General features: G+C 53.2%; 2 protein-coding genes across 3 annotated transcripts in view; one reads left to right on the top strand and one right to left on the bottom strand.

Annotated features, from left to right (window-relative positions):
- The window catches only part of FANCI (FA complementation group I), a 24,992-nt gene extending 13,770 nt beyond the window's left edge, over positions 1 to 11,222 (top strand). For both annotated transcript variants that reach the window (XM_087744140.1, XM_087744141.1), the window contains exons 22-37: positions 361 to 525; positions 1,080 to 1,259; positions 2,591 to 2,754; positions 3,167 to 3,243; positions 3,677 to 3,793; positions 4,549 to 4,600; positions 5,189 to 5,316; positions 5,450 to 5,518; positions 5,646 to 5,733; positions 6,025 to 6,209; positions 6,858 to 6,914; positions 6,995 to 7,054; positions 7,777 to 7,863; positions 9,468 to 9,563; positions 10,126 to 10,251; positions 11,085 to 11,222. In XM_087744140.1, coding sequence (XP_087600266.1) covers positions 361 to 525; positions 1,080 to 1,259; positions 2,591 to 2,754; positions 3,167 to 3,243; positions 3,677 to 3,793; positions 4,549 to 4,600; positions 5,189 to 5,316; positions 5,450 to 5,518; positions 5,646 to 5,733; positions 6,025 to 6,209; positions 6,858 to 6,914; positions 6,995 to 7,054; positions 7,777 to 7,863; positions 9,468 to 9,563; positions 10,126 to 10,251; positions 11,085 to 11,150 — 1,717 coding nt within the window. In that variant the 3' untranslated portion in view covers positions 11,151 to 11,222. The remainder of the gene's footprint in view (positions 1 to 360; positions 526 to 1,079; positions 1,260 to 2,590; positions 2,755 to 3,166; positions 3,244 to 3,676; positions 3,794 to 4,548; positions 4,601 to 5,188; positions 5,317 to 5,449; positions 5,519 to 5,645; positions 5,734 to 6,024; positions 6,210 to 6,857; positions 6,915 to 6,994; positions 7,055 to 7,776; positions 7,864 to 9,467; positions 9,564 to 10,125; positions 10,252 to 11,084) is intronic.
- POLG (DNA polymerase gamma, catalytic subunit) lies at positions 10,770 to 22,453 on the bottom strand. The gene is made up of 23 exons (XM_087744143.1): positions 22,361 to 22,453; positions 21,550 to 22,203; positions 21,056 to 21,251; positions 20,450 to 20,617; positions 20,031 to 20,177; positions 19,728 to 19,807; positions 19,062 to 19,244; positions 18,214 to 18,371; positions 17,861 to 17,984; positions 17,566 to 17,790; positions 17,305 to 17,425; positions 17,044 to 17,115; positions 16,808 to 16,930; positions 16,394 to 16,554; positions 16,224 to 16,277; positions 16,025 to 16,142; positions 15,412 to 15,547; positions 15,062 to 15,308; positions 14,847 to 14,969; positions 14,386 to 14,557; positions 13,914 to 14,122; positions 12,661 to 12,821; positions 10,770 to 11,595 (listed from the first exon to the last, which is right to left on the bottom strand). Exons 2-23 carry the CDS (start codon positions 22,143 to 22,145, stop codon positions 11,534 to 11,536), a joined length of 3,636 nt encoding a protein of 1,211 aa, XP_087600269.1. The 5' UTR covers positions 22,146 to 22,203; positions 22,361 to 22,453; the 3' UTR covers positions 10,770 to 11,533.

Here is a 22,453-nt window from a genome sequence, read left to right as displayed (position 1 = left end):
GCCTAGCTCTTCGGAGTACAGGACACAGACTCATTGCAAGCACAGGATGATAGTGCCAACACAGAATCAGAATGATGCTTTCTGAGTGTGTGCGCCTCGTGGCACAGATATTCACAGAACCTTGGGGAGCATCTTCCTTTTGAATGTCGTGTGTTGTGGGAGATGGGATGTGACATTTTGTAGAAGAGCAAGTCAAGGAGGAATGGATGAGAAATACACTGTTAGGGAGGTGGGGAGATGTCGTATGTCATGGTTTTATCATTTAGAAAGTGTCATTGTGTGATTTGGCAGCTGAAGCTTCAAATGGGAAACCATAAGACTGGATTTTCTGCATTAATGCTTTCTGCTACTTTATTGCAGTAAGAACAAGTTTGAGGATATCCTAGGCTTGTTTACATGTTACAACAAACTTTCTGAAATCCTGAAGGAGAAAGCTGGAAAGAACAAATCTACCTTGGGCAACAAAACTGCACGGAGCTTCCTGTCCATGGGTTTTGTATCTACTCTGCTCACAGCTCTGTTCAGGTAAGAAGCTGTCATATCTGGAGAAGCTTTAAGGCCTATTCACAAGCTGCTTTTGTGGTGTCTGCATGCTGGCTGTCTTGCGGACTGCTTACACAGTACAGGCATTTTCATTTCTGTACAAAGCATTCATGGTAACAGCACTTGTTGTCTGGAGAGCATCATAGTCCAGGCAGGAACCATAGCTGTGCAACTTCTGGTATTGCCAAACCAGGTTTCCTGGACCTCGCTTATGACTTGTAAGACCTCGGAGAGTCTCTGCTCTTCCAGTCCTGGGCCATTCCTCAGGCAACAAACTCCAGTGTTTGAGCTCCAGTCCTCTATGGAACAGAGCCAGACATCAATTCAAACCATGGCTGTTAGTGTATTTGGAAAGGCTGGTGGAACTGTATCCTCCCAGTGTTCACTACAGGCTACCAAAAGAAAGGGTCTTTTCCACCCTGAATTCAGCTGGTGATTGTATTTGTAAATGCATATTTAGATTTTAAATCTCATAGGCCACTTCTGTGCTTTTTCAGCGCATCCTCAATTCTCTGACAGTGCTCTTGATTCTTTAGGGACAATGCCCAAACCCATGAGGAGAGCCTAGCAGTTCTGCGCTCCAGCACAGAGTTCCTGCGCTATGCTGTCAGTGTAGCTCTGCAGAAGGTGCAGCAGCTGGAGGAGACAGGACAAACTGATGGACCAGACGGGCAAAATCCTGAGAAGATGTTTCAGAACCTCTGCAAAATCACGCGGTGAGTCACTGTGACACATGAAGACATCAGCCCTAAAAAGCAGCAATGCATTTTGGGGATTTTTGATTCTCAGGTAGCGTTTTGAAAGAAGAATGCAGACTGTAACTGTTTCAAACAGTTATTATTACTGGGTTGAGATCATTGCCTTTCTTTGCTCCTGAGAAATCAAGTGGAGGCACTACAGTTTCTGTGCCAGAGTAAGTGATACAGCTCTAATAATGGTACTTGGCCTGGAAGAACCAAACACCATCAAACTCTCATTTTCAGCCTCTTTCTGACTTTTGGCTCATCACTCATTGTCACAGAGGAGGTAGGATGGTTACAGGCTGGATTCTTGAGGCCTCTGGGATGCAATGAAGTTAAAATTCACTTCTAGCTACAGTATAAAAGAGATGTAAGAGGGACACAAGCTTTAGAAAACATTTGTTTAGGACTTTTGCAAGATGCTTGAAGACATTCATGCGTCTAATCCTTTGGAAATCCAAGAATGTTAAGCATCTAAATGTCTTTTGGGATCTAGGTCATATCTGCATGGGGTCTTTTCAGATCCCAGTCAGCAAAGAGCACAAAATGCAAATTACTCCTGCCATGAATAATGCCCGTTTTGTGTCTTGCCCCAAATAATAGAGGCTATTTTTGTTGCAGTCATTAGGACTACATGTGAGCTACATGTTTTGCGTGATTGGACATTGAAATAGAATAAGATCATCTGTGCAGGCAACAGAACTAATGAGAAGAAAGGAGAGGGAACAAAAAAGGGAAGAAGTGGGCTTAGGGGAGCAGGAAAAAGATGTTTGCCTACAAATAGAACAGTCTCCTTTGGGCCAAACAATTTTGCTTTCTTCAAAGCTTTTCACTTTGCTTTGCCTGCCTTTACCTTCCTGATTTTATTTATATAGAGCCCTGTAGAGATATCTGACATTTCACAGATTCAAACTGCCAAGAGAAAAAGCTCTTTTTGTCACTGACAGATTTGACACCAGTGGTCAGTGATTGGGTAGTCTGAGACAGAAGGAAAGCCAGGTGGAAGAAATTAGTCTATAAAGATGGACTTGAAATGGGATTGGAAGGTCCCTTGGCACCTGGAAAGAATTAAATTATTTAGCTGTGCAGGAAGAATGCAGTAGCTGTTTTGCTGACATTGAAACAAGATCTTCTTAAAAATGGATCTCTTCTCTCTCCACTTTCCTATAGGAAAAAGACCTTCCAATTTAATTATATTAAAAATATGATCCTAAGAGCAGAATCTGTGATTAGCTCTGTTCTAGTTCTTGCACCGTGCAACCAGCTTTACTGGAGCATGTGATGTTAACTCATCTCCTGTCCCCTAGGGTTCTGCTTTGGAGGTACACTTCAATTCCCACCGTCGTTGAGGAGTCAGGGAAGAAGAAGGGCAAAAGCATTTCACTCCTGTGCTTGGAAGGTTTGTTGCGGATCTTCAACACGGTGCAGCAGCTGTACACTGCCAGGATACCCCAGTTTCTACAAGCCCTGGGTAGGCACATGGTACAATTCTGCTCTGGTTTCCAGGCTTTGTGTTCCAGCCCATGTGTGGGCAGTTAGGGGCCCAGTGCCCTTTATCCATAAGTAGAGAGAGGGGTCTGGTCCTTGTCTCTCAGTAACAAGGTGGGCTTAGTAGCATTGATTTTCATGCCAGAGGCAAGTTCCAGATATATCTTACCTGCTTTTGTAGAGCTCTCAGTCTGTCAGCAGAGGATAGCTGAGGTTTGATATAGCATTCGTCTATTTGAAGTTTGCCTTTAACACATTTTTGTGCTCACCATGGTTTTGCAGTCTGTATTCCTCCTCTAGCTGTGAGCCGTTGCAGTCTTTCCCACTTTTGGAAATAAATCCTGTATTCTGCTCTTGGCATTTAGCTTTTTTCTGCACCTCTCTGTCTCTGCCAGATATTACTGATGGTGACGCAGAAGAAACGGATATTAATGTCACAGAGAAAGCTGCCTTCCAGATCCGACAGTTTCAGGTAAGTACCACTGTGTGCTGCAAGTGTTCCAAAGCACTGGTAATTCTGGCAGAAAACACTGCTAGCTCTCTGTTACTTGACCACAGGATTGAGTATGTCATAGCCACTGTGACACTGATTCACTGGCAGTTCAGAAAAGTTTCTGATCCCTAAGGAAACCTTCTTCAGGGCGCTGTGCAGAGCTGGATTGAAGTGTACGTGTATTTACAGACCTATAAGGTCCTTCAGTGCAGTATCATAAAAATCACACTCAATCATATGTGGGCCTCTATGTAAGCACTCAAAACAGCACTTGCTCTTTAGAAGAGCCCTCTCTTTATATTCTTTGTGATTCTCCTTGTTGCTGATTCCTTTATCTGCTGCAGCTTCTGGTTATTTGCTTCTTAAAATGGCTCTGCAACAAGCATGCACCCTCTTTCCTTCCCATGATCAGAGGTCCCTGGTGAACCAGTTCAGCAGTGCTGAAGATGACTTCAACTCCAAGGAAACGCAGTCACTCATCACAGTTCTCTCCACTTTGTCCAAACTCCTGGATCCAGCCTCTCAGCAGGTACTTTACAACCTTCACCGGGTGGCAGGGATGTGTGTAGTAGCCGTAGGTGTGGGAAGAAGATTATCAGACTTGGTTGACATCTGAGGGCTTTGAGATGTGTGCATGTTCTGCCTTCTCCTGCAGACCACACCGTGTCAAAGTGACAGTTTTGTTACGTTATCAAGCACACTCCTGTCAAACGCCTGCAAGGATAGTTAAGAACAAGTTATCTTCCCACCCTGCTCCTGCACATTCTAATCCTGCCTTTGGGCAGCTGGAGTCTGAATGAATTGTTTGCCTGAGCAGGGACTCCTAACGGAGCCTAGAAGTGGTATGGCTTCCACATGGGAACAGAGCCAAAAAAGGCCAGCAGACTTATGACCAGTCCAAACTGGCTGAGTGCCTAATTCCTTCCATGCAAAGAGGCATTTTCTAAAGTGGACTAGAGGTGTCCCATTTTTACAAGCTAGGGACTGCACTCAACGTGTGCCAGAAGTCTGGAGTCATCATTTACCTTAAATTAAATGGAGCTGTTACTCTGTCCAAGAGAATGTATAGCCATTCCCTCGTTCTGGATCTCAGCTTTTCACTTCTTAGTAGGTTAAGTGTCCCTTGTGGAACTTCACACAGCATGGCTAGGTGCCTTTCTGCCAGAAGGGGACTCTGCTGGTCTCCCTTTGCTGGTTTTTTTTGGGTTGGCTTTTTTTTTAATTGTTAGTTTTGTGCTTTGAATTCTGTTTCAAAGCCGTAATATCTTTTCTCTCTTTATGCAGTTCCTTCAATTCCTGACTTGGACAGTCAAAATTTGCAAAGAAAATGCTCTCGGTAAGTAAGCTTTGGGGAGCATGTTTAGATGTGATGTGTCTGGTCTGATATTAGACCCTTAGATGCTCTGCTGTTGTCTGTCCTATTTTTACCTCTTTGTTACAGATTATATTCACGTCCCATTCTGTGGCAGATTGCCATGACATTGTGGTTATTAGGGAAGAAACTCCATCTCTAAATATTAGCATTGCTGAAGAAAGAGAACCCACTTACTTGACTTTTCTTCCTTGTTATTTAGCACATCTGTTGCTCAAATCTGGGTTTATACTTTGGAAAGGTATTACTCTTGCCAGAGTTTGTATTGCACTTCCTCAGTGCTTCTGGTCATCATTTTTCTATGAGCTGATGGCTCCAGTGTGCCATACTGCCTCTTGCAGTATTATATGTGATGCCTAATGTTGTAAACTCTGCTTTTGTAACTGTGGTGTTTTGATAGGATTTTCACCTACTGTGTATCGTTTCTGGGAATGCAGACTGTTAAATCCATGCTGAATCTGAGACTTTCCCTCACTGGGTGTCTGATATGCCTAAAGAGCTAGGGGAGCTCTGCACCTGGTAATGTGTTGTTTTCTTTTCCCTTCCCCACAGAGGATATCGCTTGCTGCAAGGGTTTGCTGTCTCTGCTCTTCAGTCTCCATGTTCTGTACAAGAGTCCTGTCAGTCTGCTGCGTGAACTCGCACAAGACATCCACGCTTGCCTGGGAGACATAGATCAGGTATGATGCAGAAGCAGCCTAACTCTTCATCACTTAGTGCTGTCAGGGCAGAATTAGTTTGCGCCAGAAATGCACTCATGTGACAGTAGCTAAAGTTTTACTCACCAGAATTTGTTTTCTCTCCTCCAACTAGGACGTAGAAGTGGAGAGTCGGTCCCATTTCGCCATAGTGAATGCCAAGACTGCAGCCCCTACTGTCTGTGTGAGTCAAAACAGCGTGTATGGAACAACCTGTAGTGTCCAGGGCTACTCTGCTACAAGTGGCTGTAGATTCCTGGTGTCTCAAACTCCTCCAAAAACATGGTTTGTTATTGGTGTTTCTGTCTTAGCTGCTGGTTCTGGGTCAGGCGGATAAGGTCCTTGAAGAGGTGGATTGGCTTATCAAGAAACTCACCAGTCTGGGATCGGACACATCAGGTAGTAAAAGTGGTCCACTTCTTACTGTTACACCTTTGCCAAAAACAGGTGAAGATAGAAAGCAAAAAGATACTTTGGGATTTTGAGGTAGCATCATCTGAGGGCTGGTTAAACTCTCCCTCGAGCTGGTTCCACGTGAACAATGTAAGATAATGTTGTCACAAAATCCCTCCAGTGATTGTTTTCCCTGTGCCACACAGGTGCCTTGTGCACCAGACACAAAGGTGGTCTTTTGTGCCTCCCACCTGCATAATTGGATTCATTAGACACACATTCATCTTTCTATTCTAGAAGACTCCTCTCAGGCATCAAACCAAACCCAGGCTCTGGAGAAAGGTGTAATTCTGCAGCTGGGAACTCTGCTGACAGTTTATCATGAGCTGGTACAGACAGCACTCCCTGCAGGGAGCTGTGTGGACACGCTGCTGAGAAGCCTCAGCAAGACATATGCAATTCTCACCTCCCTCATCAAACATGTGAGTGCTGCTCTGCTGACAGTGGGCTGGCTAGGATCTGAAAACTTTTTCCCCATCTGCTACAGCAAGCTCACAGTGACCCCTGACAGCAGCTACCCTCAGGACTGGGCTGTTGATCCCTTGCAGGAGCTGAGTCCTTATTCTGTTGCCTTTCATGCCCTCAATTTCTTGACCTTCCTGAGCAGTGATAGTTGTACCAGTGGAGGTAAAGGAAAGCCTCTCTCCAGCTGAATTTGCCTGTGCATGGCTTGGAGTGGCTTTTTCCAGTGTATCTTGTAGGTTCCTCTGTACGCAGCTGTGTGCCACAACGAACAGCACCAGCGGTGTTCTCGCAGTGCTCGGCAGTCCTGCCCTTGCCACTCATGTGCATCTAAGGCTTGAAGCATCAGAGCTGGGGGAACTGGGCCATGAAAACAGGCCTGTGGAGCTAGTTTGAGACAAGGCGATGAATACCCCTGAGCTCTCTCACAGCTCTGGAATGCAGACTTGGTGTTTGGGATATAGCAAGCCACTGGGGAGGATAGTTCTTGCAAATCCTGCCCTCCCCACCGTGCCATTGGATGAGCTGCTTTGAGCCCTGCCTGGAAGTACAGGTTGCAGGATGGGAACAGCGTACCTAGAAGAAACTCTCTCATGTTTTCCTTGCAGTATATCCAAGCTTGTCGCAGTACCTCAAATACGATTCCAGGAAGGCTGGAAAAGCTGGTGAGTGTGAGCGAATTGCTGGAGGAAATGGCTCATCGCCTTGAGTTAGGAGTAACACCGACCTCTCTGCTTCTTTGCAGGTGAAGCTCTCAGGTTCCCATTTGACCCCACAGTGTTACTCATTCATTACTTATGTACAGGTAAGGCCTAAATTAACTGGCAAAATCACAGTCAGTCTATCTGATGCTGAGTGGTGTATCAGCTGCAGTACATGGACACCTTTGGGGATTATTAATCTTCTTAATGACTTGAGTTTCTCATAGTTCAAGCTTTACTATGTCAAATAATAGTATAAGACATTTCAGCACCATTGGGACCGAGCACGCTGATTTCTGCTTGAGCAGGGAAGGAAGAGTGTTTTGGGGAGCTGGTTTTCAGTTGGGTTTTTTTTTTTCCCTCTGTTCATGTGGGTTTTTTTGGATGAGATTAATACTGCTGTTAACCACAATGCCAAATAAAGGTCAACAACACTGCAGTCATCACAGTGTAAAGTAATGTGGGTGCCAAAGACTGCAGTGCCGAAGATGGGATTGAGCTGCTTGGAGAGGAATTGGGTGCTGGAGTGAGGACCACGGGAATTGTACAACAGACGTGGCATATTGGGGAAGGTGTAGCGGTATGCATAGCTATCACTCCTGGGGACTTCTCACGCATACGTATTTCTGAATGTATAAATTACGAAATTAGTTTTTCTTTCCTTTTTTTTTTTTTTGAGATTACCCCAATTCCATCCCTCCTGTATCACTACCTTTCTGTCATCTAGCTGGTAATGTGTTAGCTGGCCAGAGCAAAGACTGCTCTGGCCTTACTTAGCTGGCCTTTCTTCCCTGCTTACGCCACATCTTTTGCCATCCTTCTTCAGAATATCCACAGTGAGAGCTTAAGCTTTGCAGAAGAGAAGAAAAAGAAGAAGAAAGAGGATGCTGCTGCTGCAATCTCCACAGTCATGGTAAGGTTGACTCACTGTCTATTAGGACATGGGCCGTATTTGAACTTGGGAACATGCCTCAAGGCTCATGTTACCTGGTGGCTTCTTATAGATCACCAATGACAAATTGTTATTTGGGCCTTTAAGTAAAAATCAAATTTAGTCTACCCTAACTCCAGAGAAAAGTCTAAAAAAAACCCAAACAAACAAATAAAAAACAGCCATAAAACAACAACAAAAAGGCACCTTCACAAAATGCAGCCTAAAAGCTCACAGACATGAAACAAAGGTTAAGTCTGGATAATCTGTCTTGTCTGATATTTTATCATTTGGGGTGAGCTTATGAAATTACAGAAATGGGCTAATTTATTGGAACCAATACTGAACTCTGTTTAAGTGTTTCTTAATCTTGTCAGTACATTTAAAGATAAAGTAGTGGATTCCACTAAAGTAAGGCAGTTGAGAATGACTGGATGATTTGGTTGGGAGGAAGGTAGGTTCCTGGCCTTTTATGTCCTTTGTTTGTGCTCCAAACCAGCGTTTCCTCTGTCTGGTCAATTGTCCCAGAAATTCCTGTGGTGTTAAGGGTTTAAAAGCCACAAGCATGATTTTCCTAGCTGTTCCCTGAGTGTATGGAAATGGGCTGAAATCCTCCGTGTCCTTTTACCACTCTGTCACCATGGGGAACAAACATCAGTGGTGGTAAATAAACAGGGCAAAAATGTGGTGAAACAGCTATGTGCTCATTGCCTGGAAGGCTGTCCTGGTTTCAGCTGGGATAGAGTTAACTTTCTTCCTAGTAGCTGGCATAGTGCTGTGTTTTGGATTTAGTGTGAGAATAATGTTGATAACACACTGATGTTTTAGTTGTTGCCAAGTAGTGCTTACACTGCTCAAGGACTTTTCAGCTTCCCATGCTCTGCCCGGTGCACAAGAAGCTGGGAGGGGGCACAGCCAGGACGGCTGGCCCAGGCTGGCCACGGGGCTATGCCATACCATATGGCGTCATGCTCAGTGTATAAACTGGGGGGAGTTGGCCGGGGGCAGCAATCGCTGCTCAGGGAAGGGCTGGGCATCAGTCAGTGGGTGGTGAGCAATTGCACTGTGCATCACTTGTTTTGTATATTCTTTTATCATCATCATCATTATTATTATTACCTCTTCCTCTGCTGTCCTATTAAACTGTCTTTATCTCAACCCACGGGTTTTACTTTTTTTTTTCCCAATCCTCTCCCCCATCCCACTGCGGAGGGGGGGGTGAGCAAGCAGCTGCGTGGTGCTTAGTTCCCGACTGGGGTCAAACCACAACAAAAGCGTATGCTTGTGATGCCTTTGCAGCGCTGGAGCAGAGGAAGTTTTGCTCTGATGGCTGTCAGGCATATCAGGGCTGTGGACTGCAGGTGGAGTACAAAACAACACACGGGAGAGTCTCACTGCAGAACCGTCATGGGAGTCAATTTAAAACCCGTTAACAAAGCTGGCAAGGCTTGCTGGGGCAGGACTGGTATGGAGCAAGGCTACTGGAGACACTTTTCTGAACTGGGAGTGTTGCGGTCTTCATGTCGTGCTACAGCGTTATTGTTCGCTTCCAAATCTGAACGATCGCGCTCCTTTCTGCATTTCAGGCTAAGGTGCTTCGGGAGACCAAGCCAATCCCAAACCTGATTTTTGCAATAGAGCAATATGAGAAGTTCCTCATCCACCTCTCCAAGAAATCAAAGGTAATGTAAAGCAGAGCTCTTCTGTGACCTGCACTGGAACAGTGGGATTGATGGCAGGGTGGAGGGCTATTGCTGGTCCGCCTTTGGAAGTCTCTATTAATGCTCAAATTAGGGAGGTGTAAGGACCTTGCACCTCTTTCAGCCTTTGCCCAAGCTCCTGGCCCAACGCTACTGACTTGCTGTCACACTGATACAGCAGGTGTCAACGGCAGTACTGCCTGTCACCTAACGTCCCATGGTTTCTGGTTGAGCAGAAACCTACACACCTAATGCCAGCTTCCCTCACCCCTCTCCCCCAGTCTGTTTCATAACCAGGAGAGAAATGTACCACGATGAGGTACTACATGAGAGTGCGAGTAACTGGTAATCGCTTGGCTTTTAGGAAAACACTGGATTGCATGGGGCAGGTGCTTTTTCACCTACCTTTTGCTTCAGTCCTGCATTATTACTGTGATGGACTCAGTCCCAGTGCTGTGCAAAGGATGAGGCAGGGTAAAAAAACTAAACTAAGATGCTAATGGCATAATGTCCTCTCCCCCTGGTTTCACCTTGGTTGCTGCAGGTGAACTTGATGCAATATATGAAGCTAAGCACCTCCCGGGACTTCCGCATCAACGCATCCATGTTAGACAGCGCGTTGCAGGAGCATAACACAGAGAACGCTGAAAATGAGCCAGACAACGACCAGGTCAGAACTCATTCAGCTGCTTTTGCCAACAGGCTTCCCCCTCTTTTGAGGCCAACTGTATTGTGAACTGTGCAGGTATATGTGAAATTAGGACAGTTTGTCTTCCCTGGGTTAGCTCTCGCTTTAATACTAAGCTGATACGAAGGAGTGAGCAGTTAGTCTGGCTAACATCCCCTACACTCCAGCCCTCTGCCTTGAGTGAGTGACCTTTACGTCCTTGCACCAATTCTCTCTCTCCAGTCTTAGGGAAGTGAGGCTGCTCTTAAGGCCTTGTTTGCCTCAGCAAGCAGCGCGGTCTATCAGCGTTACCTCCCAAGACCTCCTGGCTGGCCAGGATCAGACCTTTGCAACAGGATGCAAAGTGGTTTTGCATCCAGATTAACTTCTGTAGATAAACAGCTGGCAGGGCAAACTCTGCAAGGCATCATTCTCCTCAGACCCAACTCCTCTACTAGATAGTGCTGGTGAAGGTAGCGCAACCTGTGCTGGATAAAAAAAAATAAACAACTTACTTTGCTGATTGTCCAGGTTTTTATTGGTGCTTCTGTCCATATTTTCCTGAGTGTTTCAACAAGCCAAAACCCAGCACAAACAGTCCCTGTCCTGTGCCATTGAGAACCTGCGGTCTAAGTTCTAGCATGAATTGGGGGGGTCCACAGGGAAAGGCTCAGTGGGGGAGAGGAGTCCCATATTCAGGTCATTTTGTTAGGGAGGAAAAAAAAGCTAAATCCTGTTCTGCACATCTGGTTTCTTGCTTTAGGTAAACATTCCTTAGACTAAGCACACAAAAACAATCACACTCTGTACTGCTACTGTCTCCCTCCCCCCTCCAGAGCAGCACAGCAGAGCAGACAGATGAGAACCAGGAACCCGAAAAGAAGAGACAGCGAAAAAAATAAAGCTGGGGTTGCCGCTGCTGCCTCCTCCCACAGTGCCCGTTCTGTGGCAGACTCGCCTTGGTCTTGGAGAACTGCGTGTATGGCGATGATGGTTTGTTGTTTCTCTTGCCAAATACTTCTGACTTCTTCCTTTGTGCCCATGGGTGTGCAAGCAGCAACTCAAGCCACTGTCTCAGGGTTTACAGCTGGCTGCTGCCCTTGGAAGCACCTCTGCTATTTGAATGTGCTGCTATCAAAATCTTCTTCCCCAGGAACATCCCTTCTTCCAGCAAAAAGGAAACAGAGTGACCAGGATCAGTCCCTGCCAAAAGATCACCTTCCGAAAGGACAGCCAGGCTCTGGCACGCTCCCTGGACAGTTGTCAGTCAGGCACTCTAGCGTCATCATTTCTTCTCCAGCGAACCTTTGGTTATTTCAATTAGCTGATAGATATCCAGTGCTTCTCCTGGAAGAGAGTGGGACAATCAGTTCCCTGCAGTACACTCATGACTGCGTAACCTAAGAGAGTGACGGTCATGATTTGCTTTAGTTCAGCACGTGTAGCACAAAAAGCCCTCAATTTATTCAAACTTCTGTTTTGTGTGGTGGTGTGAATGCAGGAACCAGCACCAGTAGGGAGCTGGAATCACGAGCTCTTCTGCCTCGGATTTGAAGCTAGCTGCTGTGTGCAGCTCCTGAGCAGCAGAGAGGTGGCGGCTTCTGCTGGCGAGGCTGGTTTTGCTGTTATGGTTTTGCTGACCCTGACACGCTCCACTTGTTTAATTTGCCTTGTTCTTTTTGCCCACAGACCACAAATCCTGTTGCTAAAAGCACCCTTTGCCTGTAAGACTACTAATAAAGGTTACCTACGGGTGGTGCGTCTGGCGTATTCAATGACTGAGAGAACAAATCTGAGGGCAGGTTCTTATCTGGGAAAATGCTGCTGCACATGGAGGAGGAGCTGTTTAAAGCAGCTCCAACCCAAGAGTTAAATGTTTGCTTGCAGCAGTTACAGGGTTACCCTGAGCGCAGCCAGGGATGACCGCAGGACGTGGGATTGCTGGGGAAGAACACAGCAATGCCAAGGCAGTTCTCTGAACAGAGCTGTGCTGGGCTAAGGCGGAGTAGGGAAGGAGAGAAAGCACCAAAGGCTGAAAACTTTGGGTCTGGAAGGCAAAATGGCCAAGGTTCAATCAATTCAATCCTGGGCTGCGTTAAACGTGCACAGGAGGGCTCCTCTCTGAGGGGCACAGAGCAAACGTGGGCATGGGATAACAGAGCCAAGCCCAGCTCATCGCTATCAGAAATATTTGGAAGCAGCAGCACAAACGACTTGGGGATTGAGACAGGAGAGAGGGGCTGGCGCCAGGGTGACCGGCGCCCTGCGGGGCAGCCGATGAGGCTCAGAGGTGCCGCTGCTGTACCGAGGAGCCCTCGGGGAACGGCCGCTTGGGCTGAGTGCTCTGCCAAAGCTGGGGAGCCTTGTGCGGAGGGAGTTACAGGGGGGTCAGCTTGCACCGACACCGCTCACCTTGAGGGATGCCGTATTTCTTCTCCATCCCGGTTGGATTTGATGGCGTTGCGCAGTTCATGGTCACCTCTTTCCTTAAGCACTGGTCAACGTCCACTGCGCTGAAGAAAGCCACTGACTGTGGCAGATCCTGAAGGCCCAGTTTGTAGGCAAACATGCACCTGGAAGAACAAACCAGGTCAGGCGCTGCTACGCATCCCCCTTGGCCTCGTCACAGCTGGCTTCCATCAGCGGCAGCATCGCAAAACATCGGCTGCCCGCCGCCAACAGGTTACTTTGCACCCACGTCACTCAGCGGCTGGAAGTAGGTGGTGCTTTTTAAGTACTGGGTAGCAGGAGGGTCAAGTATCGCTCAAGCGGACGTGGGAGGAACGGAGGACCGGTACGTTGAGCCTCCTCGGGAGAAAGGAGGAACCCAGCCCTTCGCTGCTGGCTAATCCTCCCAGGCAGCGCAGATGCTGGATTTTCCCAGCAGGAAGCCCTGCGCTCACAGGAGCCAGCACACAGGCACAACCGTCAGGGCCTCTCCCCTGCTGCGCCTGCCGCACCGGCACGGAGAGGCTGTTGGCTGTATCTGTACCTCAGCGCAGGAGAAAACAGTACCCCACAGCGCCAGGAAGGGGATTTGGCAAAGCTGGCTGTGCCGGAGCCAGACTGAAGGGAGCCCTTTGAGGTGTCCAGGAGTTTTCCAAGCTGAGCTCAATCTTGCACAGGGCAGGGGGCAGCAGGAACGCCCCACGCTGCGGAAGGGGCAACAGCGCTGCTGCTCGCAGCAGAGACAAGAAGCCCTGCCCCTTGCTGTCCTCTAAAGGCAGGGCGGGACCAGGGACAAGGGACAGGGACGAGGGATGGGGACAGTTTCACACTCCTGGCTGCTCGGTCAAGCCCAAGGGCTGCTGCCACGCGATGGCCGCAGACCTGAAGGGAGCAGGAGGCGATGCACTCGCATCCCAGCGGAGCAGAACAATTGTCCCCGTCTCTCCAGGAGCCAAAAGCTGATGATATGCACCTCCCGCCAGCAGATTATCCCTGGAAATTGAAGCCCAGCTCCATTCATAGCCACCTGAGCCATGCGTGAAGAAGTACAACCCCCCCCCAGCACTGCCCTTGAGCAGAGGACAACTGCTCTGCGCCAGCCTGCTGCGGGCAAAGCTAACCCCTTTGCGGTCACCCCAGTCCCTTGGGCTTGCCCCATCCCACCCCAGAGGCATTGGAGCTTGTTTGCAGGAAGCACCACAGCTGTCACATCTCACCGCGTGAGGAGGTTGGTGATCTGCAGGGCCAGGGCTGCCCGGTAGCGATCCTGCTGCTGGACCAGGTAGCGCACCTCGTCATGGATGCTGATGCAGAAGCGCCCGTTGATGTCGAACTCCTCGAAGAGCCACTTCATGGCGACCAGCATGAGGTGCAGGTAGTCGACAGCAGAGCTCTGCACCACCCAGTTCACTCTGCTGGTCAGAAACTGGTGGAAGGAAACACAGACGGATGCTAGGGGAGCACTGGGGTCCCGGGCCTGGTCCCAGTACAGGACAGCTCCTGGGAGAAGCCTGTGCAATTCAGGGTTGTTGGGTTTTCTTGACAGCATGCAGATAAGGAACAGGGCCAATGGGTTTCTTCAAGGCTCCAGCTGGGTCTCTACCATCTAAGAAGGGCTGAACTTGAGGTTGCCATTTCGGAGAAGACAAGCAAAGCCGAGAGCCCAGCAGCACAGTGCCCTGTCCTTACCTCCCCCTTGGCCACGGCGGGCTCCAGGGCCCTGCTGATGTGACAGCCCAGCACCGGGGTCTGCGGGGACGGGGATAAAGCGATGCTCTCCAGCTTGTTGAACATTTCGGACTCAGTGCCTCCAGCCCACACTCGGTTCTCCACCACATCCCACTTCTTCTTTCTCCGGGACCTGGCAGGGCAGAGGGCAGATTTGCTGTAAGCATGGGATGAGGCTGTGAGCCCTGTTTGAGAGCCTCAAATGGTTTGGGGCAGGTGGACGAGCCCCTGCAGCCTCCTGCTGCTAACTGCTCACTGGGAGAGACTGGGAGCCCCCAGATCAAATGGACTCAGCCCTGGGGGAGCAGGGAGGGAGGATCAGGACCATCCAGCCCCGTCTCCCTCATCTGCCCACAGGGCTGCGGCTCCTTCCACCTCGCACCCCAATGCCACCAAAGCCGTGCAGGGTCGGAGCATCTCACCTTTTCATGGCTTCTCTCTGGAGACGCTGGACATCCTGGGTTGACACCGATCCGTCCTCTGCCCTGTCCACAGCCAGGTCCAGCTGCCTCACCAGCCACTCGCCCTCCTCAGTGAGATGAAACCTGGAGGGGAGAGTGATCCATGCCCAGGTCCCGTGGGACACAGCCACCATCCCCATCCCTGCTCACCCCCTGCCTCCCCAGGCAGCACCCACCTGCGGACGCCCTTGGTGACAGCGTACATCTGCTGAGCCTTCTCGCGCGCCTGCTGCTGCGTCAGCCGATGGTTGAACTGCATCAGCAGCCGCTCGGCAAAGGGCTGCCCGGCCCCGTAGATGCGCCCGTAGTTGAAGACTTTGGCGTGCTCCCGGCTGATGCCCACCGTGGTGGCCGTCTTGCTGTGCAGGTCTGTCGCGTTGCTCTTCTTCCCCTGCAGAGTCATCCAGCCAAAAGCCGTGCAGCCTGCCGGGTGGGGAGCAGGGGTTGGACACCATACGGGACCGGGCTCGGGGGGGTCACCCCGCTACCCAGCAAATCCAGCCCCCGCAGCGCAGCCCTGGCTCACCGTGCATGCCGGCGAAGTGTGCCTCGCCAAGGACAGCGGCTATCCAGAGCTCCTGGGAATCCACGTCCGCGCCCACCAGGGAGTAGCCAGGCGGCACCTGGACCATGGCCTTCAGCTCGCTGCCCACCCGGTCGGCCTGCAGGACACGATGGCCAGCTCAGTGCAAGCCCTGCACCTCCTGCATCCTCAGCGGCACAGGAGCAGCCTTCCTCCCGCAGCTGCGGCACGCCAGCACGGTGCTCCCCATGCCCCTAAATTTTGCTCTGAAAGTCAAAACCAGGTTTAACGCACACGTGGGGCATTGTTCACTTGGTTAATCCCCCCAGGCTCTTCCAGCATGGAAGAAGAGGAGCTTGGGGAAGGAAAGAAACCAGTGATTCAGCGCTTTCTTCTCCTTTCACCAAATTTTGAAGCTCAGGAGCCTCTGATGACTCCTTCCCTTCTCCCAAAGTCAAAGCGCATCAGCAAGGGAAGGGCCTCAGCACCAGCCCTGCCACCTCAAACCCCAGCATCCAGCCCCAACTCCTGTTTCCAACCCAGGCTGCTCCCACCAGTCCAAAACACCCAGAGGGTGCCCCAAAACACCCCCGCGAGGACCCGATCGCAGCCATACCCGGGCATTGCTGGCCGTCAGCCACGTGGGCTCCACCGCCCGGCGGGTGATGGTGCCCGCAGTCACCACCTGCGGCAGGATGGCTCCGTAATCATCCTCCTCATTATAGTCGGGGTGCCTGGGACAGAGGGGAGGGTGAGCATCATCCTGCGAGAGGCTCGTGGGATCGTGGTCCCAGCTGGGGCCATTCCTCCCGTACCTGGTGACCACGCGAGGCAGCTCCCCTTTCTTCAGCCACACCACCATCTGGGAACTGGGGGGACACACGGCAGGGGAGATGCTGAGCCCCCCGCATCCACACGACCTCCCCCGGCTGCAACACAGCCCCCGCCCCTCCGCAGAGATGTCGCGATTCAGCTGAAGGCTCACCTGATCCGCTTGTGAGCGTTCCTCCAAAACGAGATCATTTTGTTAATCTCGAGGGCTCTGGTCCCATGGGTGCGGCCCACGGCGGCCCGCAGGGTGCCATCCTCCATCCGGGGCAGGAAATCCTTGGCAAAAGGGCTTCCCACGTTGTTATCGTTCCCGTCCTTTAGCAGCAAAAGAGGTGCCAGGGCTCAGTGTGCCACTGCTCGACATCAGTAAAGCTCTGCCCACCCTCCTGCCCCAGCCAGAGAGGTGCATTCCCACCCCCATCCCATGGGACAAGATCACGGGAGTCCCAGGATTGGTGCAGCACAGGGGTGATGGGGAAGGGGACAAAGGACCAGGGGAGATGGGACATGGGGTGGCCAGGCAGGGTGACACAGCCCCAGGGAAGAGCCCCAGGAGCACCCAACTTGCCTTGTGAGGCAGCTTGAAGAACCAGCACCCGGGGATGTTGACATCGTTGTAGGGACCATTGCCATGGTGGTACGAGGGCTGGCTCCCCACCTCCGCCAGGCCGCACAGCTCATGCATCTCCTCCTGTGACCAGCGATGTGAGGTGATGCTGGGAACGCTCCTGGGCATGGCAGGAGGGGGAAATAGAGGAAAGAGGGACCGATCCGCCACCCCAACCTGCAGGAAACCCCCTTTACCTGCATCAGACTCTCGTCTGCTCTGCCCATTTTCTCCTCCACGTCCCCCTCCAGCTCGCTCAGCTCCTCCACCTGCGGCACAGAGGGACCACGGAGGGAGCCAAGTCAAAGAGCACTTCTCCAGTGTTTTAGCACTTATTAGAGGAAAATTCTTACTTCCAGCCCCTAGAGCCGCACACGGGGCTGGTTTCACATGCACACGGGAGTAAGTCCAGCCCCACGTCTCCCTCCCACCGAGGGCACCTCCATCCCTTCCTTCACCTTCTGCCACATCGTGCTGCCATCCATCACCAGCAGCTCGTCCTCCACAGCGGCCTCCGGCCCCAGCGGCTGCTCCTTACCTTTCTCCAGGCAGTGCTGCCTGTACAGGTACTCGATCACCCTGGCAGGGCAGAGGGCAGGGTTCACGCACCCATGACGGGGACCGAGGCTCCAGGGCAGCCCCTGGGCAGGGTCCCGGGGAGCTCCCGAATCCCTCCATGGGGCAGCCCCCAGCTCGGCACCCCGCTGCATCCCCCTCACCTGTGTGGGCAGGGAGGGCCCTCCGCCTCCGAGGGGGCTGCTGGCAAATTGTCCTGCCGCCCCGGCACCAGGTAGCCCCAGCCGTGCTTCTCCGAGTAATGGAGGGGGAAGCCGTCCCAGGCCAGGCGCATCAGCTTTGGGGTCACCCTCATCTGCAGGCTGATGAGGCTGGGTCCCGGCACCCACCCCGCCTCCTCCAGGCGTGGGCACAGCTTGCGGTACCAGCTGGGGAGCAGCAGGGACGGGTCAGAGAGTGCAGGGCAACCCTTGGGGACACCCAGAGTCCCCAGCTCACCCCGGGTGGCCTGGCAGGTGCTGGAGTCTCTTGGGTTGCAGTGCAACCGTCTCCTTCAGATGCTCCAGGCGGACTTGGCTCGTGGGGGCTTTCAGCTCCTCGTCCTCACTGGGGGGGCCGGGGTCTGGTGGGGCAAGGAGGACTGGCTGGCCAAGAGCCCTCTGTGCCACCACACAAGGGACGGGGACCTCGAGCCAGCCCCCCACCAGGCGCCCCAGCACAGGGACACAGGCCAGCGATGCTTCACCCTGCCGGCGCCAACGAACCGCGTCCCTTCGTCTGGGCACCCATGGGAAGGCGTCCCTCGAGTGTCCCTCGAGCATCCCTCATCCCCAGGGACCACCCGCACTCACCTTCCTGCCACTCCCATGCGGAGCCGTCAGAGCCCACCACCTCCGCAGGGGCTCTGCTGTTCCCGTTCTGATCCTTCTTCTTCTTCCCCGGATTCTTCTTCTGTTTAAACTCCTGCGTGTCCCACTCGAGATCCCAGAGCCAGGGGTCATCCTTGTACCTGCCAACACACCACTGTCACACCGCAGCCTTGCTTCCATCCCCAGCTCCTGCCCGCAGCCCCCCACGGACCACCCGGTATCTGGCCGTGGTTTAACCCCAGCTGGCAACTAAGCACCACCCAGCCGCTCGCTCACTCCCCCCACCCCAGTGGGATGGGGGAGAGAATTGGAAGGGTGAAAGTCAGAAAACTTGTGGGTTGAGATAAGAGCAGTTTAATAATTGAAGTAAAATGAAATAGAATAGTAGTAGTAGTAGTAATAAAAATAAAAATAAAACAATAATAACATACAAAGCAGGTGATACACGACACAATTGCTCACCACCCGCCGACTGATGCCCAGCCCATCCCCAAGCAGCGATTGCTGCACCCCGGACAACTCCCCCAGTTTATATACTGAGCATGAGGCCATATGGTATGGCATAGCCCCGTGGCCAGCCTGGGCCAGCCGTCCTGGCTGTGCCCCCTCCCAGCTTCTTGTGCACCGGGCAGAGCATGGGAAGCTGAAAAGTCCTTGAGCAGTGTAAGCACTACGTAGCAACAACTAAAACATCAGTGTGTTATCAACATTATTCTCACACTAAATCCAAAACACAGCACTATGCCAGCTACCAGGAAGAAAAAATCAACTCTATCCCAGCTGAAACCAGGACAGTCCTGCAGGACCCTGCACCCCCAGCCCACGGCTACCTGTCCTTGTGCAGCAGCTGGCAGGCATCGTTGGCCAGGTTCATCAGGGACTTCTTCATCTCCTTCTGCAGCTCCTCGTAGGTGCCCTGAGCATCATCCAGGTACCTCTTCCAGTTCCCGTTGACTGGCAGGTAGGACACCCCCATCTCCAGCATCCCTGCAAATGTCACAGGGTGCGGGCACCTAGAGCCCGAAGCAGCAAGGAATTAGATGTCTGCTGGAGGGGATTTGCCTTGGAAGCACCAGACTATGCCAGACACGAACATGCCTTGAGTATCGTGTCTTCACCTAGAGTTTCGCAGGCTCGCACAGCCCTCGATGCTCCTTCCTTCAGCCTATAAGGACTCCTATATCTTCTGCCTATCCTGCACATAAATCACTGCTCTAAAAGTAATCCTGTGCACTAACCCCAAAGCTGTATCACTCCGATCTGCCTCATTAAGTCTGCTTGCCTCCACCAGCCACACTGCGCTGCCGTTTATTCCTTCTTGCGCGCAGAGGAGCGGTCTGAGGTCCCTCCTGAAATGGGGCTCAGGGCCCCCCAACCTCCTGCTGCCACCCCAAGGACAAGAGGAGCCACCTCCCCAGAGGGACCGCAATCCTCCCCACTGCCAGCCAAGACCACAGGCCCTCGGCCACCACTGGCCAGAGCTCGGCGGCTCTCACCTCTCCATGAAGAGTGGCAGCTGCTCCTGAAACACCTCGTGGGTGGCCTGGACATCGCGGGCACAGTACGACATCAGGTCCTGGGGGCAGAGGCAGGTGAGAGCAGGCAAAGCAGCCACCCCTCTGCCAGCACGGCGCAAGGCACCAGGGCTGCGGGAGGATAGGGGACGTCGCAGCCCCACGCACACCCAAAGCCCTCCCAAGAAAGCGCAGCAAAATGGAAACTACCCCAGCAGCCACTCCCACCCCACTCCCATCTTTGGCTCCCGCTGCCCATCGGGATGTTGGGATCGCCGCCCGCACCTGGAAGTGATTCCTGACGTCGGCCATGGTCCCCTTCACAAAGAGCTCCCGCGCCTCCTTCTCCAGCGGCTCCCCCCCGACGTACAGCGCGTGCACGTCCGCCAGGTTGTTGATGCTGCTGACGTGCACCCAGTCCCACGAAGTCACCTGCGAACAACAGCGGGGTCAGACAGTGCAGGGCAAGGACCGGCCGTGGCCAGGATCAGGAGGGGTGAAGGATGTCGCTGCTCCATTTTGAACCAAGGCCACCTCTTCTGGAAGGCACTGGGAGAGCTTCACCCAGCCAAGCTGCTCCAACAGCTTCTACTCTGCCAGTGCAGGAGCAGACTGTCCCGCTACGGGAGCAAACAGTCCCATTACAGGATCAAACGGTCCCCCGCCACCCACGCCACTGCCAGCAGCTCAGCACCTTTACTCACCGCTGGCCCCTCCGTTTTGCTGCGCGTTTTCTTTATGTGCTGCTTGACCTGCTGCAGTCCCTTCCTCTTGCCGTGCTTGGCGGCCATCCAGAGGCTGCGCTGGAAGCCCGTCAGCCCCGAGATGGCCATGTGCATGCTCATGGTGTCCAGGAAACGCACCCGGGAGCCCTGGGACACACCAGGAAAGAGGTGGTTTGGGATGTGCTAGTGGAGAAATGTGCTGCCAAGTGTCCTGTAGCTGCCAGCAAGCATTGCTCTGCGTTACAGAGCTGCAAGGCCTCTGCTCGGGCTGCTTTTGCCAAGGCAAAGCTTTGCTTCCCAGCACCCCTCTTCCAAGAGCATCCCCAGCACAGGCTGCCGGCTGCTTAAAGGTTCCTGCCACATCCCCAGCTACAACCCTGCTGCCTCCAGCAACCTTATAGGGTGCAAGAATGCCTCCCTCTAAAGGAATCCAACCTTAACCTGTTCTGCAGGACAAAGCAAGCACAACCCTGGGGTATCTGTGCAGAACGGCATCTGCCAAAATAACCCTGAAAAGCCAGCGCCCATGACTGCCCAGGTAACAAACGGCAGCTGCCCACATGAAGCGACGGCACTGCGGATTACCTGGATGAGGTACTGCTCCTTGATGAACGCCCGGTCAAAGGCCACGTTGTGCCCCACCACCACTCTCTCCGGCCAGTCCTGCTTGCCGGCACAGCCGGCACCCGCCGGGCTCTCCAGGGGAATGAGGTCGGCCAGGGTGAGGTGGCTGGACCAGGAGTACCGCTGCTCCAGCAGCCGCTTGCTGCACCACGAGTACCTGTGGATGACACACAGCACCCCGTAAAAGCCGTAAAAAATAAAGTAGGGGCTCCCAGGACCGAAAGGACCCGCTGTGCCGTGGGGTGCTGAGCAGGATCCCACCCATGGGAGAGAGGTGACTGACCCTGGGGAGCATCCCACATCCCAGAGCTGTGCTCCAGGGTTTCACTGTGTTTTCCCCGCAAGCTGGCGGTGGTTTGCAGGAAGAGGCTCCGCTCGGGAGCATCCCCACCCTTCCCGAAGCTGTCCCCCCCACCACCGCCACCCCAAGCATCACCACCGGCACCACATCTCACCAGGCATGCGGTGAGACCGCCACGGCGAGCGTCGGACAGTGGCCATCAGCCACGCACACCTCCACGTCCAACACTACCGCCCGTTCCTCGGGGAAGTCGACGGCTTCCGCTTGCCCCTCGGGGCCGTAGCGGGTCCATCCGAGCTGCCATGCCCACCGTGCGGGCACGGGGGGCAGCTCGCACCGCAGCAGCTCGTTGGCCGCCTCCAGGTAGGGCAAGCTCTGCTTCTGGGCCAGGAGGCGAAAATGCTCGTCGATGTTGTCCCCGTACATGCGGGGCAGCTGCAGGTCCACGTCGGGCAGCGTGGAGGTCTCCTTGCCCCACAGGTCGTGGCGTTGCAGGTGCTGCACGCTCCTCTGGATCTCCGTCGCCGAGTAGCGTACCTGGGCCCCCCGGAAGATCTGCTCGTGGAGGGTCCTGGACAGCATCTGGATGTTGAGGGGGTTCATGCGCCGCTGGCCCTTGGCGGGCTCCTGGCCCGGGTCCTCCGGCAGCGGGTGGCTGGTGGAGGAGCTGGAGGTGCATCGCCGGGGCTCGGCACCCCGGCCCGCAGCGCAGCAGCCCCTCGCCGTCCTCCTCCAGAGCAAAGGCCTCATCTCCCCCCGCTCTGGGGATGCACCTCCAGCACGGGCGGCTCCCCACGGGCGGCCGGAGCTGCGGGGAGAGAGGGACGGCGAAGGGGGGAGCTCGGCACCGCCCGCTCAGCACTGACCGCCGCTACGGGCCCGCACAGCCGGGGCTGCCCAGGGCACCGCACGGCCGGGGAAGCCCCTCTGCGGCCGTGCACCCCCGCGGCCGCGCACCCCCTCACCTCCCTGCCGCCGCCGCGCGCCGCCCGGGCCCGGGCCGGAGGGCGGATCCAAACCGGGGCGCCCGGGGGAGCTTCCGGCCGCGCTGACGTCCC

Source organism: Nipponia nippon, unplaced genomic scaffold (genome assembly GCF_047370975.1).
Source record: "Nipponia nippon isolate SJK-2023a ecotype South Korea unplaced genomic scaffold, ASM4737097v1 scaffold_9, whole genome shotgun sequence".
Lineage (NCBI taxonomy): Eukaryota > Metazoa > Chordata > Aves > Pelecaniformes > Threskiornithidae > Nipponia > Nipponia nippon.
The sequence above is the reverse complement of the archived record's forward strand: the minus strand, read 5'-3'. Positions and strand labels throughout refer to the sequence as shown.